We start from the raw sequence: 18,293 nt of genomic DNA on the forward strand, positions 1-18,293 counted from the left end.
TGCCGCTCGCGATCCTAGAAGTTTTGAACATAATTTACACTGAAAATCTCGTAAAACTTCAGCCATATCTAAAATGAAATTGTATGAAGAAAATGAAATTTCGGATTGTGGTGATTTTGAAAGAACAACTTAGTGATAATCCATAACCAGAAACCAGAACCAACCCAACAACGAACGAACGAACCAACGAACCAACGAACCAACGAACGAACAACGAACATAAATCAAAAGCCGAATCACTTAAGGCACAAATCACAAGATCATCGGTTGGGGATTTTGACTTGGATTTGGGTTTGGGTTTGGATTTGGGTTGGGGAATTGGGAGTTACTCTAAGAACCAATCACCGAAAATTTAAAGCAAATCATTCACTAAAAGCGGTTACTAAATGCAGGCTACTACATCTGTTCTATTACTCAATATGCACTGTGACTGAAGGACTGATACATTTTAAAACAATGCTTTTTTGTGGGTAAATCTCTTGCAAGTACTAATATTAAAATTTAAAATCTGCTTATTGCTTTGCGAAATTAATTACAAGTTGAAATAAATACATTGAACTACTGAAATTCCGTCAAATTGTGTCAAAGTTGCATAATACTAGTTCAATAATAGATTATATATGAAATGTAAAAAAGTATAAGTCATAATTTTTTAATTTTAATCCTGATTTGAATTGTCATTAAAAATTATTTTTAAAAAAGCTGAACTGATTATTGCTTTTAAAAACAAACAGATAGTTATCGACATTCTAGTATTTGAAAAATGTGTGTCAATGTTTTTATACTCTTTGCGTAATCCGATATATTTTATTGATAAAAAAAATATTAACCATTGAAAACTCATTATTTTTTCGACCCCAAAAAGTAAAAGTTAACCCTTATTTATCAACTAGAACCTAATCTGATGCAAAACTTTCAGTCACTTCAGTGCGGATCTTAAAGTGTGAATGTTATTTGGTATTTTTTTTTATAATGAACAATAGCATATACAAACAGAACACAAACTCCAAGAAACCAACAGAGGATCAGTAAAGTATACTTGTAAACCAATTTAGGCGATGTACAACTCAAAAAATAGGCAACTAAAAAGAGATGAGCGACGGCAGATGCTTTTGGTGTTACATATATCGCGGGTGTTGGTGTGATGGTGACTTGAAGTGTGGTGGCTTAAATATTACAGCTAATTTTACAGCTAAGCGACTCGTTACGATATTTGTTTATAAGACAGTATTGGCATGGGTTGTGTAAATCTATAAATTTGTTAAGTGTGTTGGTTCAAGGTCACAGTTGCCAGTCTAACAAATGTTGTTCTCATAAAAACCAAGCACACAATTCATTTATTTTAAAAATATTATTTTTTATTCATCTTAAAACATAAATTTAGCAAATAAAAAAGGAAATAAAAAGCAAACAAAAAAGCAAATAAAAAGCAAATAAGATAATTCAATAAAATATTATTAAAAAGACAATTTAAGCAAAGAAAGAATTTTATGTTTCAAAAAATAAAAAAATAGCAAATATAAAAAATGCAAAAGCTGCAAAATCCTACTTCGAGATCACAGAACGTTAAAAAAAATTATATTTTAAAATAATGAAAATTAAAATCGAATAAATGTATAAAATGCAAAGATTATGGAGTTTTGACCTTCTGTTTGCATTTATTTAATTTAAATTTTCCATATTGGAAAATATATAACGTAAAATAAATATATTATTATTATTTAATATGTAATAATTTAAAAGTTGATTTTCTTCCTTGCTAAATGAAATTGGAAGCAAAATAACGAAATCTTGTGGAAACTGTGACCTTGATTCGATATGATATAAAGTCATATACAAATCGTTTGGTTTATGTAAAAGCAGTTTGGACGGCGTGCGTCGCTACACGATATACGATATACATACACTATACACTATACACTATACACTATACAGTATACACTATACACGAGCTTACGACATACGACAATGTGGCAGTCAGCTGGCCTACGATGCGGCTACGTTATGTTACGTTAAATTACGCATACGCATGGGTGTACGATCACAGTTACGGTCTAGTGTTTTGGATTGGGATCCCGATCCCGCGTGCGTTGCATTGCATTATGCTGGGCACTTACCGCTGTGCATGCGCTTGATGTGCGCCTTCAGCTTCTGCGGCTGGCAGAACTTTCGGCCACAGAAATCGCAGACCGGTCGCGATCGATTCGGATTCGAGGCGCAACCGTAGGTGCGGTGCATCTCCAGGTAGTTGAGCCGCAGGAAGAACTTGCTGCAGAACTGGCACTGGTAGGCCCCCTTGCCGTCGTGCTTCTCCGCCGCATGCTTCATGATGTTGTCCTTGCCGAGGACAGGTTCGCCGCACACCTTGCAGTGGTACTTGCGGATGGTCAGGCTCATCGAGGGGTCGTGGAAGACGGAGCAGTGGGTGCGGTAGTACAGGGGGTGCTCGAACTTCAGGTTGCAGCCGCCGCAGTCTGCGTGGGTGGAAGAAAAGGACGTTATTCTACAGATCTTAAAAATCGATGCACAAACAAAGGGTTTTGGTGGGACGTCTATGGTGCCCAGTAATATTATCGTTTGGGGTCCCATTCCTCAGAGTAATAATAATAATTGTTTCTTTTTCGTCTCAAAAAACAAAAATTTATTGAAACTTTTCGTAGAGCTAAAATATTTGAAGTCCAAAGCCCAAACGCGAATTCTTTAGGTCCGCCTTGTACAGTTAGCCCTTTACACGCATTGAATGTATGAATGAATAAATTATATATAAATTATATTAATGAAAAGATTTTTGATCGATTTGACCGGCAAATGGAAAAATTTCTATCGGCAATATAAATAAATTGGATAATAATATCAAGAACTTTTTTGGGAACAAAGAAAACTTAATATGAATTCTTACTTGAAGAATTCGGTAAAAGTCAGCTAGTAAATGCTTAAATTTATTTAATTTCAATTAATTAATTTCTGAAATTTTAGTGTGCTTAGCTCCTGACTCAAAGCCGTATATTTTAAAGAAAATAAAAAAGACACAAAGTGGACCAACAAAATTACACAAATTGTTTTCCAGCAACCCCTTCAACCCTTTTCTTCCTGGAAATTCCGATATCTATTCTTGGCCACGGTCATGAAACTCAATTACTGCGTATTTGCTTGATTTCCTCCCATTGCTTTTCATTGTAATTTTAGTTCGTTTTCATACGGACTTAAAGTTGTTTATCTCAGAGGGACAAATTCATTGAATAAACAAAGTATAAGAATTCAGACCAAACGCGTGAATTGGTGAGACGCAACCAACATAGCTGTCTACGATTAAGGTGGCAACGCCGGGCGTAAACGTAAACAATTAAAATTAAATTCTCCTACGCCCTTGAAGGTCATGTATTGTTTTTGTCTGAGCTCAGCTGTATTGTTAATTAGCTTTCGTGTTCACTTTGGCGATGTTAAAAGTGCTAATAATCAGCTAAATTAATAATTCCAGTGGCAGAGTTGCCAGACATGCATTGAAATGACATGACATTGATCTGCATCGCATTAATAGGGGCTATTTTGATTTCATGTATTCAAGAATTCATGACATTCATTCAGACCAAATGCGTGAATTGGTGAGGCGCAACCAACTTAGCTGTCTATAACTAAGGTGGCAACGCCGGGCGTAAACGTAAACAATTGAAATTAAATTCTCCTACCCCTTTGAAGGTCATTTATTGTTTTTGTCTGAACTCAGCTGTATTCTAAATTAGCTTTCCTGTTCGCTTTAGCGATGTTAAAAGTATTAATAATTAGCTAAAATAATAATTCCGGTGGCAGAGTTGCCACACATGCATTGACATGACATGACATTGATCTGCATCGCATTAACAGGGGCTATTTTGATTTCATGTTTTAAAGAGTTTGAAGAAATCAATGTATAATACGTATGTATGTATATACTCACTCGTTTTCTCGGTGTGCTTCTTGCGCCACATGGTGTTGCAGTCGTCGCTCCAGTAGAGCAACTCCATGCCGTTGCGGAGGTCGCGGCAACTGACGAAGTAGGCCTGCCGGTCGATGGAGACGAGGTTGACGTTGCGGTCCTCGTAGCTGGGCGCAGGTCGAACGAATCGGAGCCAATTGGAGGCATTGGGGTTGTCGCAGCACAGCAGGTATGACTTGTCCGCCCCGGCCTCGCACATCTCGAAGATCCACTTCATGTCGCTGCCCTCGCGCACTTCGCCGGTCTGGACGGGCTGCCCGATGAGCGGTCCCAGTTTGGTGTAGGCCCTCACCTCGGTGCGGGCAAATACGCCGGTCACATTGGGCTCCACATTGTGCAGCTCGAATTCGGCGGGCACCGACGCCTCGGCAAAGGTGATCAGCGGCTTGGTCTCCAGCTCCGACAGTTGCGACGACTCGTCCATGTCCATGTCCATGTCCATGTCCTCCATGTCCTCCATATCGTCATCCTCGTGTCGCTGCCGACCGCTGGCCCTCTTCGCCTGCCGCTGGGCATCGGCCTTCAGCTTGGCCAGCGCCTCCAGGTTGCGCCGCTCGATCCACTCGCCCAGATCGACGGCGTCCGTCACATTGCCGCACGCGTTGCGCAGCGGACACAGCTTGTGGTCGTGGGCAATGGAGCACTCGCGGCAGGATTGCTGCGACCGGAAGGCGATATCGTGCTCGTCCTCCTCCTCCACGAAATTCTGCTCCATCTTCATCTCGCGGGCCAGCGCCTCCTCGTCCAGCTCCTCGTCATCCTCGTCGTCCTCCTCGTTACCCGGACCACCGCCCGGCTCGTCCTCGTGCTCATCGTAGGAGTTGGGCGGCATCATGGCCGCCGCTGCTGCTGCTGCTGCCGCCGCCGCTGCCGCCGCCGCCGCCGCCGCTTTGGCCGCCTGAGATTTCTTACCGCCGTGGGACTTGGAGCGCACATGGAAATTGCCGGCCTGGCCATTGCTGGCCGGGATGCCCAGCCCATCGACGGTGTCGTTGGCAGGCAGAACGGGCAGAAGGTGCGGATGCTGCTGATGCTGATGCTGGTGCTGGTGATGATGGTCCTCGTCCTCGTCGTCATCCTCACTGCCATTGGCTGCCGCTGCCACGGCTGCTGCCGCCGCCGCTGCCGCTGCTGCTGCTGCTTTTTTGAGGCACAGGGCATTGGGCAGGGACGAGGACTCCTTGCTGTTGGCCTCCAGCTCGCTCTTGATCTTCTCGGCGATGCGGCAGTCGAGCACCTCCGGCAGGGCGGAGGAGGCGGCCGCCGCAGCTGCTGCCGCAGCACTGGCCTTCAATGCCGCCGTTGCCGCCTTGGCCTCTTGCTTCTTGGACTTGGCATAGGCAAAGCCACCAGCTGATCCCGATCCCGATCCTGCTCCCGATCCTGCTCCCTTGCCCTTGGCCATCGCAAAGCCATTCAACGCCTCCGAGGTGAACTGCACGCGTTTCTTGTAGCGCTTGCGCTGCGGCGGCGTGGGCGTGGCCATGGGCAGAGAGCCGGCCGAGGCGGAGTCGCCGTTTCCGTTTCCGCTCGCACTGCCGTTTCCGTTTCCGGTGGCATTGCCATTGATCGAGGATTCGGGCGGGGCGGCAAAGTCCTTGGCGCTGAGATTCGGCTCCAGCTTGAAGTTGCCATCGAAACCTTTGGTGGGCGTGTGCGCAGGAGAGGGCGGGGGCAGGCTGGAAATGGAAGTGGAAATGGAAATATGATATAGTTAGTGGTTCGCATACTCTTTTTCAAGAAAAACATTTACCAAATATTATTTAGTTAAATCTAAAAAACAACCATCATCAATTATCAGTATGAAACTTTTGTACAATTGTTGTTTTTATGTCTATTTTATTATACTTAGCCGTACTGTACTGTACTCTAAGTCAACCAAAATAGTTGTTAATTGTACCTAGCATCTTATATTTATAGTTTAGTGCAGCTTACTTTTACCTTCTATTGGCTTACATGTAGTTCAAGCTATATTGTGTATAAGTCTATGGTGCTAATCAGAGCTTTACGTACGTGTTACGTTAACACACAGAAAAAAAGGAAAAATTCCTTAATATAAGAAATCATGGATTAAACAAGGCCTTAACTATTATGGTTTCAAATAAATTTAAGAAAGCAAGGCCGAAAAAAAAACTTAAGGTCGTGTAGCATGCCAATATGGAAAGACTTTACTATATTTTAGGCAGAGGGAAGTGAATTAATCTTTAAGTTCAAGCATTTTTCAAGGAATTTGATTTTCTAAGCGTACGTCAGTTAACGGTTAAGTATCTATGAAATTTGTCACTTATGCATTCATAATACCCAACTGGTTCTAGCCAAAGGGCATACACTGAAATGTTAAGATTTCCCCGAATCTTTTCTGGAGTCATTTATGTTTTACCTACAAACTTTCAAAAAGTTTGGAATAACTAAGTAATAACAAACAGACAGTACTAATTGTATTAGTACTTACTTAAAGTAGTCTTTAGTACAATGTGGTTAGTATAACTATTTTTTGCGATCTAGAGTACTTTATAAGCAAAATGTTTTCGAATTTACTAAAAATTGAACACAAACTTGTTGGGTGTGGTCAAAATCCAACTACAATAAATAGTATTGATAATTGGCCTAAAAATCTATCATGATCAAGACATTTAGTTAGTGACAACACATAAGAACACATTTATTTTGAACTATTGGTTGCTTTTTTCAAATAAACAGCAAATAGCATAGAACGAAAAAGAAACTTGTCACGATAGTTGGCGTCGTCTGTGAAAGTGGGTCGATGGAATTTATTTATTTCTGGTCTACGCCAGGACCAGTTCACTATCGTCCTTCTCATCTCATCTCCCCCCTCCCCTCTCTTTTCGTTAGCTTTTCCTTTTCGCCATCGCATGCTGTCGTTGTTGTTGTTGTCGCCTTTGCGTTTAATTAATTTTGCTTACGCTTTACTTGCCGCTTCGCGTGATGCTGGAGGGTAAAAAAGGTGGTAAAGCTGTGACCGTCTGCATCACAAAAGTGGGCGGTTCGAAGACCCAGATACCCTAAAAATGCCATTCAACTGGCACCTCATTGTAACCTTTGACGTCTATGTCTTTTTCCATAACTATTTGCTATGGCTTGCATTTGGCTAAGTACGAAAAAGTTTTGCAAACGCGTCAAGTTTTGCTCAATTAAGTTTTATATATATTAAACTTCTTTGCAACATATATTTTGGGCAATTATAAAATAAATCAAAATGTCTGACAGGCCAATAAGCTTATATCAACTTGCCTTAATATAAATTATATATGTACTTCATATGTCAAGAGAAAATCCACTTTAATTCTACGTATTCTATGTTGGTAACTTAGATTTCTTAGCAAAAATTGAGCAAACATTTTTTTTTTTAAATATTGCTTATAAAATTGGTATAAAACGTACGCTTAAGATACAAATAAATTGTGTTTTAAGACTTTCATCGTCATTTATCCACTGGTCTGCTCCTTGTTGGTCTATTTTAAAGCCCATTTTTCATGTATCTCAGCAACTAGTTGTTGGTGGGTAATTTCGCATACCGACTGTAGGAATCGGACCAATACTCTGTTCCTGTGCCATGGACACCTGCATGGGGGCACTGCAATCAGATATCCGGTAGCCACGAACCTTTGAATCTTCCACCGTTTGAATTCATGTGGAGGATATTCATCAACGATACATCGTCGTCGGCGTTGAACTCTGGATTCTGCACATGGAAGTCTCCTCTCCCCATAATCACAATCCCCCCTTCCCGTTCCAGTGTTATCGTTCATTAAATCCTCCACCTTAGAACCATAACAACAATATCGAAAACAGCGGCAACAGCAAACGATAGCATTCCATCCATCCAGCCATTCTGCCACCCCCTTTAGTATCCACTTACCCTGCTCCACTTTGTCTCAACCTTCCACCCATCTATCCAACAAGCACCCACCCATCATCATCATATAACATCCTCGAACCACCAGCGACCACCCCCCACCCACCATCCACCATCCACCACCCACCAACCAACAAGCTACCACCCACAATGGGATGGCCCGCGCTTCTTTGACCGCAGAGAGCGAACATATTCCTGGTTCCAGTTGGGGGTTTCGTGCTAGGATCCCTGGGTTGGGTTGGGTTCCTATTCTGGTGTATCCGAGTGTCTCTACCATTAATGTGCTGCTTGAGGGCCCAGCGGGGGCTGTCAAGGGGGTGGCAGTGGGTGGCAAAGGGAGGTGGGTGGGTTGGCTCAAATCAGTTGGGTTTTTCCGAGGTTTGAGGCTGGGGAGTTTTGGGATTCTGTTTCGTGTGCGGTGCTCGTTGGCGCATTAAGCACACAGTCGGCGACACAAACGAGGCTCACACAGACATAAAAGCACATATACAAATACAAATACATACACTCATCCACTCATCCACACTCACACTCAACGCACACACGCGCACTCGCACAAAGACAATCGCACAACAATTTTGTGCTTTTTGGCGAAAATTCGCAGAAATTGGCGACATGGCGTATACGAAATGCGAATTGGCAAAAGGCAACGAAGGAAACTGTGGTGTTGGATGGGTATGGGTAGGGGGTAAGGAGGGGTGGCATTGGGGTGGTCACAAGGTTGGGGGGTTGGGTTACTATCTATTGTGTGTATGTGTTTGACTGTGTCTGATTACAGAGGCTGTGGCAAATCGCACTGGCACAAGGAGATGCAAAAGAAGAAGCTGCTGATTAGTGAGCGAAAACTTACGAGTGTGCGAGTGCCGATACAAGGATCTTTCACCAGCCCAACATTCTAGGTAATTGGATTTCCTAGCTAAAAATATGCCAAAGTGATCGTCTTAAATGTCGTTTTATGGGCCTGAACTACATGTATATTTGTTGATTATGATTTAATCGAATTGGATTTGCTCAAAAATTAAAGAGTTATTCGTTTTTGATGTGAGTTCCTAATGAACCGCATTCAAATAATAAAAGCACTTCTATAACCATTAAGATGGCACAACAATAGTGTTCAAAAGCTTGCAAAAATCAGATGCAATCACAAATCGAATTCAAAACAACTAATTTGGATTTGAAATATCAGAGCTTTTGGGTAATAGGTTAATAAATAAAGATTTATCAAAAGAAAAATGCTAACTATACGGAATAGTTAAGATTTTAAGTAATGTGCGCTATTATGTTTCAAATTTTTAAAACATTTGGCTTAAATATTTTCATTTCTAAAACACAAATGATAAAATAATTACCTTTGGTTTAAGTTTTAAGTGATAATTGGGTTCATTTTCTAATTTATAAATGATAAAATGATGAAATTTATGTATGTCAAAATATGAGAACATAAATTAAGTTTTAATTTGTATTTCAATCAAGAAATAAAAAGAAACCAAGTGACTACAATTCCTGGTTTTGAACAATTTCGGTGCACTCTCTTTTTTTTTATGGCTGTCGAACTGTCGAAAATTGGTCGACACTGCAAGCCCCAGCCAATCTCACATGTGGTGCAACGTGTTCTCTAATGATCGAATGGAGGTTCCTGGCCCAAAGGGACTCCGGTGTGTATGTGTGTGTGTGAGTGTGTGTGTGTGTGAATGTGTGTTAGCCTGCCAACGGGTTCCTTCTTGTGGCATTCGCTTCGTATGCCAGCCAATGCCAAAGGAAGAGCGCGATAAAAAGGAAGAGGTGGAAACACAACTGAGATTCAGACATTTCTGCATTGGCATTTTGCATTTGGCCAAGGATGGAAAAGGGGATGGAAATGGGGAAGGGGATGGGGATGGGAAAACAGGGCCCATATTCAAAGCGCCAAATGGCGCGCTCGACTGCAATGCAACAGCAGCAACAAAAAGTACGAGGCGTGGCAAAGGGGCGGGTAAATGGGGGCGGGATGTGGCAATGTGGGGCAAGGGAAGAGAATTCGCGACGCATTCACGTTGCAAGGATCCGAAGGAACCTCCCGACCCCTATCCTTTCTACCTCTCCTTAATACACTCAAAGAAAAACAAATATAGAAAAAATATTTAACTAAGTAAAGCCATAAACCAAGATATGCATTGCCGAAATAGTTATTTATTCAGTTTGCCATTTTTGCCGGTAAATTGTTTCTTGTCGGTAAATTGTTTCTTGTCGAAACACTTTTGTTTTTAAAAACACACTCTTATAATTTTAAGCACGGTAAAATAAAATTCTTATGTTTTCTTTCCTTAAGCAAACAGCTTATTTGAGTATTAAAGAAATGTTTTTTAAGAAAACCAGATAAAGTAACATTAATGAAATGAGATATATATCTTAATTCCTAATTGCAAAGTCCGATTTCTTATGTGATTTAATGTCTGATTTTGAAGCCAAGAACCTATTTAGATCTTGGCTGGAAAATCAGACCTGAAACGATTATGTTTCAGTGGCTGCTAAAAAAAATGAACTAATAATCGCACACAATTAACTTTTAGCTGTTATTATTTTGTTGGCTAAAAGTTTTCTATATATATCAGAGATCTGGTCCAAACTCCAATTAAGAAAAGAAGACTGTTCTTGATTGACGAACAATGCAGCATTGTTTTGAAATGATTTTTTTTTTTTTGTATATCCCCCCGCGTTTTCTGTCCGTGTAGGTTTGTGTTTGTGTTGGAGTGTGTGTGAGTGTAAGTGGGCGATTGGCAACATGGCATGCAAATGCAGACAGCAACAACAACAACCAACATACATCGACCATGTTGCTTGAGTTTGCGCCTGTGATTGTGAGTGTGTTGCTTTTTCCGCTTCCGCTGACATGGCGGCAGCGAGACTACACTGACAAAAAAATAAAGTAAATCCTAGTTAATCTGCTTTTTAAATGTTCCAATTCTTTTTTTTATAATTTATTTGAATATTTTCGGAATAAGGCAAGAAAGGTATTCGATTACTAAATCATACAATATTATTATATTGTATATTTGTACTATTTCGTTTTTTTTTGTCAGTGTACGTGTCGAGCACAGCGGGTTACGTTACGGTTCCGAATGCCGGAATATGCGGAATATACGGAATATACGACGGAATATGGTCGAAATGGTGACTACGGCAGCAACATGAAAGCTCCGTTTGCATGCAACCGCATGAGTACCGCATTTGTGCCTTTGTATCACGCGGCCAAAAGGGGTTGAAGATGGGGTTTCGTGGGGTTTCGGGGCTGATGAAGTGGTGGGGCGGCAAGGATGCATTCGGGCATGAATCGCTTTTACATGGATCGCTTTTATACCGCTCCTTCTTCATCTTCTGCCGCGCCACTTGAGCCACCCCACCCCCCCCCAAAAACCCCCAAAAACCCCCCAAAAAACCCCCCAAAAACCCCCCAAAAAGCTCTATGTCTGTGTGAGTTCATATCTGCGAACAACTATCAACAATGATGGCCAGCGAAGCGTTGCCACATCTCTCGCTTCCAGCCGATTCGGCTCCTTTGTCTCCTCTTTTTGTCCTGGTTAATTAACAGAACAGGATGGAAACATGAAAGAGGGATATAGTTCCCTTATCCGATTTCGTTTCCTATTGCACTTCGGGCAGGATAAAGTAAAGCATGCTTTTCACCGACATATGGTACAAGTTTAGGGTTTCTGGTGTTCGAACTACTTTAGAAAATTTCCAAAGAACTATCTAACCCCTAATGTAGGAATAGTTTATCTAAAATGTAAGGGGAGGTATAAATATTGCATTATTTTGACAATTGCTTAGGACATTTCCTTTTTTTAACTGTGTGAGTCAAAATTTTTTTCATTTAAAGTTTTTTTTTATTGGATGTCAACTGTATTCGTAATATTCTGCATGCGAGTACTATACAAATAAAACAAATACCAAATACAATGTTCTCGGCTAATGATGATAATCACGAAATTGTGCAATTTTTAGTACTACCCTATCAATCCATTTTTTTAATAGAGCCCACTTTTGTTGGCAAAAAATGTGCTGAGGCCTAAAAATTCTTAAAAACTGCGACTAACAATATTTTTGTACATCGATGAATTAATACAAAATTATTGCACGTTTGATACAATTGTGTTGCGGCCATGAAATTGTGTAATCCATTGTTAGCAACTTATTATAATTGAGCATTGTAGTGTCTAAGCAAAAATCTAAATAACCTGTTGCTTATGACTATATTGACCACCAATTTTTATCATAACTTTGGAGCAGATATTGGGGTATCAAATTGATAAATCCAAAACATAAGATCACTCTTTTGATCATTTTTTTTGGTGTGAAAGTGATATCTATATTTATATTTGTCACGGATCAAAGAAAGGCAAATAACTTAAGTGGGTCTTAAGAATAAATAAACTGCCAACAGCATTAAAGTAAAAGTATCAATTAAATACTAATAATATAGCCCCCATACTTTTAAGTTTCATTTCTATACCGAAGAGTCTAAAACTGTTGTTTAAAGCTTCATTTTTAAACCACTTTAGTTTTATTTGAATACTTTCGTGGTATTAAGTTAATATGAATCTTATGAGAAATTTTTCATACCCAATAGGACAAAATTCATGTAGCAACAGTTTCGTTTCTATCAAAATTTTTGGTTGGCTGTAGCTCAGCTCTATTCCCCAAAACTGACCATATATGCATTAAAGGAAGTCTACTCACTTGTTCAACCGATCCGTATCGTTGTCGGCCAAGTTCAGAAGGTAGGCAACGAACTCCACGTCGTTTTTGAACTGCAGCCGGGTGCGCATGTGCTCCCACTTCTCGGCGTTCTTGGTGCCGATGTAGATGTTCTTGCTGTAGTTTTGATGGCGGTACTTGCGCCGCTCGCTGGCCGCGCTGCTGCTGCCACCGCTTCCGCCGCCCCCGCTGCCGCCGCCGCCACCGCCGTGTTGTTGCTGCTGCTGCTGGTGCTGCTGCTGCTGCTGGGCATTCTGTTGCTGTTGCTGCAACGACAGCGATGCACTGGAGGCGTTCACGCCCATACCCACTGACGAACCGCCTCGGGAGTTCCCACCGCCGGTGGTCAACAGATCGTTGCTGCAATTCGTGCCCTGACCGCCCGCCCCCAGGCTACCGTGCGTGGAGCTGAGGGCGTGGTTGCTGTTGTTGTTGGTGGAGAAGCTGGTGTTGCTGTTGCCGCCGAGCAAACTGCTGGGCGGTGGCGGTGCAATGGGCGTGGCACTGCCGCCACTGGCCATGTCCAGGGCATTGGCACTCTGCTGCTCCAGTTGGGCACTCAGCTTGGCCGCCGCTGCTGCTGCTGCCGCTGCTGCCGCCGCCGCTGCCACGGCGCTCATGTGCAGACCGCTGCTCTCGGCGGCGGCAGCCGCACTGTTTAGGTGGGCGGAGGAGAGGGTGGCGCGGCTGTCCTCGTCCTCGTCGTCCTCCTCTTCGCCATCGTCATCGTAGCAGGCGGCCGAATCCTGTTGCTGCTGCAGATGTTGCTGCTGTTGCTGTTGCTGCTGCTGCTGCTGCTGCTGCTGCTGCTGTTGCTGCTGATCGTGATGGCTGGCCGGGAGGACATGTCGCAGGTCAGTGGGCGTGAGGTCATGGCCATTGCCCTGCTCCTCGTCCTCCTCCTCATCCTCGTCATAGTCGTCGTCCTCCTCCTCTTCGTCATGCGGCTGCTGCGATTGTTGTTGCTGCTGTTGCTGCTGCTGTTGCTGTGCCTGCAGGTGATCGTCGCGATCTCGTGACTTGTTGCTGCTGCCGTTATTGTTGTTATTATTGTTGTTGTAGTGCTGCTGCTGCTGCTGCTGCTTGTTGCCGTTGTGCAGCGCACTGACCGCCGCTGCCACGACGGCCGCTGCTGCCGCTGCCCGCTGCTGCTGCTCGGTCGCCAGTTGTTGCTGCTGCTGCTGCTGTTGCTGCTGGTGCTGGGACACTGCCTCCTCTTGATCCTCCTCCTCGTCCTCTTCGTCCTCCTCGTCGTCCTCCTCTTCGTCCAGGCTGCTTTGTGAGCTGCTGCTGCTTCGACTGCTGCTGCGGCCATAGTTATTGTTGTTATTATTGTTGTTGTTGTTGTTGTTGTTGCTGCTGCTGCTGTTGGCGGTATTTGCCCCATTGTTGTTGTTGTTATTGTTGTTGCTGCTACTTATGATGTTGTTGTTGCTGCTGCTAGTGCTGTGCGGCATTTGTCCGGCGGAGCCAGCCGAATTGTTGCTATTGTTGCTGATGTTGCTCAAGGCTGCCGCTGCTGCTGCTGCTGCGGCCGCGGCAGCGGCGCGACTCAGGAAGGGTGGGCGTGGCACCAGTGGCGTGTCGGAATTATCGGAACTATCGTTAAAGTCGAACGCACTGAAATCGGCGGCATTGGCGGCATTTGTTGCACTTGCTGCTGCTGCTGCTGCTGCTGCTGCTGCTTGTGTTGCTGCTGCACTTGGATTTCCGCTGCTTGTTTTGGACATGCTGCTGGCGTCGCTGCCGACGCTAGCGTTGCTGCTGCTGCTGCTACTGCAGCTGCTACTGCTGCTGCTGCTGCGACTGCGACTGCAGCGCTTGCTGTTGCTGTTGACCGCTTGTCGCCGCTTGGTTGTTGTTGCTGTTGCTGCTGCTGCTGCTGTTGTTGCTGCTGCTGCTGCCGTTGTTGCTGCTGCTGCTGGTGGTGTTATTTTTAGTGTTGCCTTTGTTGCTGTTTCTGCGCTTTGCCGAACGCTGCTCAGTTTTTGCTATTTGTTGTTGTTGCTGGCGCTGCTGCGACGCGAATGGTTGTTGTTGTTGCTGCCGGGGCGGTCTGTCTCCGATTCCGCTTCAGATGGCGCCTTGCTCTGCCTCTGCTGCTGCTGCTGCTGCTGCTGCTGCTGTTGTTGTTTCTGCTTCTTCTTCATTATTTAAACACACAAGTCGCGCGTGCGACCCACTACACTTTTTGCTTTTGCTGTTGCTGATGTTGCTGCTGTGCTTGATGTTGTTGTTGCATTGCTTTTCTAGAGCTTTTTTCGCTTGTATATTGCAGGTATCTCCGTTTTTTTTTGTTGTTAATATTTTTATGCTGTTTTTTGGGAAATATAAAGGATCCGTGTGAGGGGGGGGTGGTGATTCAAGAAATAACTGAATATCTACCAGCAGCGCTGCCGCTGTCGTTGTTGGCGTCGACGCCGACTGCGAATGCGACACGAAATAGCAGTATAAAAAAAAACCGTTCGCCGAATGCCACTCGCTGAAGCTCCTTTTTTTTGGCACCGGGTGGCAACGCTGCTACAGGAATTTTTTTTCTTTTGTATTATTTTCTTATATGCGCCCAACACTTGCATACACTTTGCTGGGAATGTTTACTTTGCGAACTGTTTGCAGTTGATGTTTTCTGGTATTGACCTGGTGATTAAAATGTTGTTTGTAATTTAACATTTGTCATTTAAATATCAAGGGGGTCTCCTGTCACTTATAAAGTGTCAAAGCGTGTGTTTTTGTGGCACATCCCTAGCTTGTGGCTTGCTTTTTGTGGTCAAGAGGGAGTTTGGCTTGTTATGATACGGCTGCTGCTCGAAGTATCCTGCCACACACACAATCTTCCAAAGACACACGCACACACCCATCGAACATACGGTTGCGAGTTTTTCAAAGACTTTTCCTCAAGCTTTTTTGCTTTGTTTCACCATGCACTTACGGAAAAAAAATAAACAAAAATTTTCAATGGCAAGCATTTTATAGCTTCTTATTTGGGGAATCGACTTTCAGGCTGCTTAGATATTTTGTTGTTATTGTTGTTCGATAATTTCGTTACTATTTCATTTTTTTTTTTTTTTTTAGGACAAGGGTGTGCGCGTGTGTTAGTGTATTGATGTGACACCCCAAAGGGAGGGAGGGGGGAGAGAAAAGAAAGAAGAAGAGAGAGAGCGCGAGGCGGTGGCGGTTTTCGCCTTGTGGGGAAAAGGGGGGAGTAAGGGGTGAGGGGGTTGTGGGGGTGAGCTAGACGCCTCGCCTTCTTCTGCTCCTTGAGCCTTTCCAACTGCTGGCCTTTCTTACACACTTTTCCACGGTTTTCGCACTCGAAAATAACTTGTTAAAAAAAAGCAAAAGGTTAGCACACTTTCTAGCGGTTTGCGGGACACTTTTTTAATTATTTAACTGATTTTCTTTTTTTCCTCTGCCTCTGTTCTTGGGTTTTTGTCGTCCGCCGTTCGTGATTAGCGATTTCTCTGCGAGCGCTCATATGCCGTTACTCGCTGGTCGCGACGGAATGAAGGACTTTTTATTTATGTGTATGTCCTCGCCGCAGTCGCAGTTCACGGCAGCGACGTCGACGGCGACGGCGTCGCCGGCAGCGCCACTTCCTCCTGCGCACTCTACGTTGCGAAAAAGTCCTGCGAAGCCGCCAAAGGCCCCCCCCCCACACACACACTCACACACTCACACACACACACACACACTCACACACACACACACTCGCCCACACTCGCAGGATTACGGAGAGACTTTATCCCTCTCTCTCTCGCTCACTCACTCACACACACACTCTCTCTCTCGCAGTCGAAAAAGCTCGCTGAAGTCGCGAGCGTTGACGTCGTGTCCTGTCGCTGTTTTTGATGTCGCGAGTCCTTCTGCCCGCGTGTATCCGTTCGTATGTGTGTGTATGCGGGTGTTCCTGCCAATGTGTGCGTGCACTCGCGAATTGAGATGACGACGACGGCAACAAACAGCAAGGACTCTGCTGGTGAATACTAGTCGCGATTCCACTGGCGAAAAAAATTCCTCTTAAATTGTTGGATAGGAAAAAATACCTTGGTAATTGCAGAGTTATCAGCTGCTGCCATTTTTTCTGGACAATAGAGTTGCCACCACTTCCTGTAACATAACGAAATTCTAGTGGAATCGGACCTGTTACTGGGAAGTACTTTTTGCTTTTACCAGGGCAATCAAATAAGATGAAGTAGTTTAAGATAAAAACCAGCACATTTGGCGGGTAAGGGAAACTAAACATAAACACTTTTATTTAAATCTACTTATAAGTGGTTTTGTAAATCAATTAAAAACCTGTAGATATTTTTTGATACCCAATTTCAAATAGCTTTTTGATATTTAAATTGTTAATCATTAAGGTTTTTCTAAAGATACTGAGTACCATCTAGAAAATCACTTAAATCTAAATATAAAATATTGTGATTTTTGACTTGTATGTTAAAAAAAATTAACTTCATCAGGTATTTCTTAAGTTTTCGAGATAAAACCTTTTGCCCACCGACAGAGTGCCTTATCATTTCTGATTAAATTAGCAGAGCTAACATCAAAGTCATTTTAGATATTATTCAATTGATATTAACGTTGATATTGGATCAGTGTATGACTTTTGCTGCTGCGATTGCCATTGCTACACATCGACATCTGCGCCAAGTTCCGTTCTCAGCCTCGCACCCGTTCTCTCTTGTCCTGTCCACCAACCTGCTCCGCCCCCTCTCACACTCACACACACACACACACACACACACACACACACACACACACACACACACACGCAAACAAACACACAGGCACTTATACTCAGATAGGCACGTATTCCGCCCCCTGTCGTTCCTGCCTTCGAGTCCCTGTCGGCGTTATCGTTGTCGTTAGTGCCACGACGGCCGTCACAGCCAGTTCACTGAGAGAAAATTTAATTAGAAGTGGCCATTAATTAAACCGCCATAATTTAAAGAAGATTCAAAACACAACAAATGAGAGACAACGACTACAAGAACTACGATATCGGAAGTTCAAATTCAACTTTTGGTAATTGTGATATATGTAAATCGTCAAACCGGTAAAATAATATTTAATTTGTACCTTTAAGAGTGTAATTTTAATTAAAAATGTCCAATTTTAATATTGCTTGTATTAATTAAGCCCCTATAAATAAAAAGTATGAAGTTGCCAGGTTCAAGGACTTAACCGATTTTAACTTTGTGACAAGGTTTTTCAGACCTTAAAAAAGAAATCATACTTACAGAAATGTTACTAAAACCGTTCTTCTTTTCAATCAAATTAATAGTTAACATTAAAGGCCTTTGCTTAAATTTATTTATCTAATTATTACAGCATTAAATAAGGTTACTACTCATGTGCTAATACTTGCATATGATAATTCATTTTATATAATTAGCTCTTTAAATGTAAAAAACGATTGAATTGAATTTCTTGTAATACATTTTAAGCGAATAGCTTTAATCTTGTACCTAAAAATGAAATGAAAATTATAGCAAGGGACTGCGTTTTTAATCACAGTGTGACAGGACGCATAGGCGACTGGCAGGAGCAGAGCGAATTGGCGCCTCCCCCAAAAATCCATGCGAAGCCGCCCGCCCGTGCCACTCCCACAGTGGTCATAAATCGAATTTTTGTTTATGTGGTGGTAAGGCTGCTGCGAAGCAGTCGCACCCCCTTTGACGCCCCCTCGCCACCTCGCCACCCCCT

General features: G+C 43.1%; 1 protein-coding gene across 1 annotated transcript in view; it reads right to left on the minus strand.

The window, feature by feature from the left end:
- Positions 1 to 16,101, minus strand: part of LOC128261099 (uncharacterized) — a 23,812-nt gene extending 7,711 nt beyond the window's left edge. The window contains 5 exon segments of the mRNA XM_052994553.1: positions 1 to 14; positions 2,118 to 2,474; positions 3,935 to 5,652; positions 12,567 to 14,466; positions 14,608 to 16,101. The exon segment at positions 1 to 14 is cut by the window's left edge and continues 134 nt beyond it. Coding sequence (XP_052850513.1) covers positions 1 to 14; positions 2,118 to 2,474; positions 3,935 to 5,652; positions 12,567 to 14,466; positions 14,608 to 14,734 — 4,116 coding nt within the window. The 5' untranslated portion in view covers positions 14,735 to 16,101.
- Between the last annotated feature and the right edge of the window lie 2,192 nt (positions 16,102 to 18,293).

This window comes from Drosophila gunungcola (assembly GCF_025200985.1).
Source record: "Drosophila gunungcola strain Sukarami chromosome X unlocalized genomic scaffold, Dgunungcola_SK_2 000050F, whole genome shotgun sequence".
Taxonomy (NCBI): Eukaryota; Metazoa; Arthropoda; class Insecta; order Diptera; family Drosophilidae; genus Drosophila; species Drosophila gunungcola.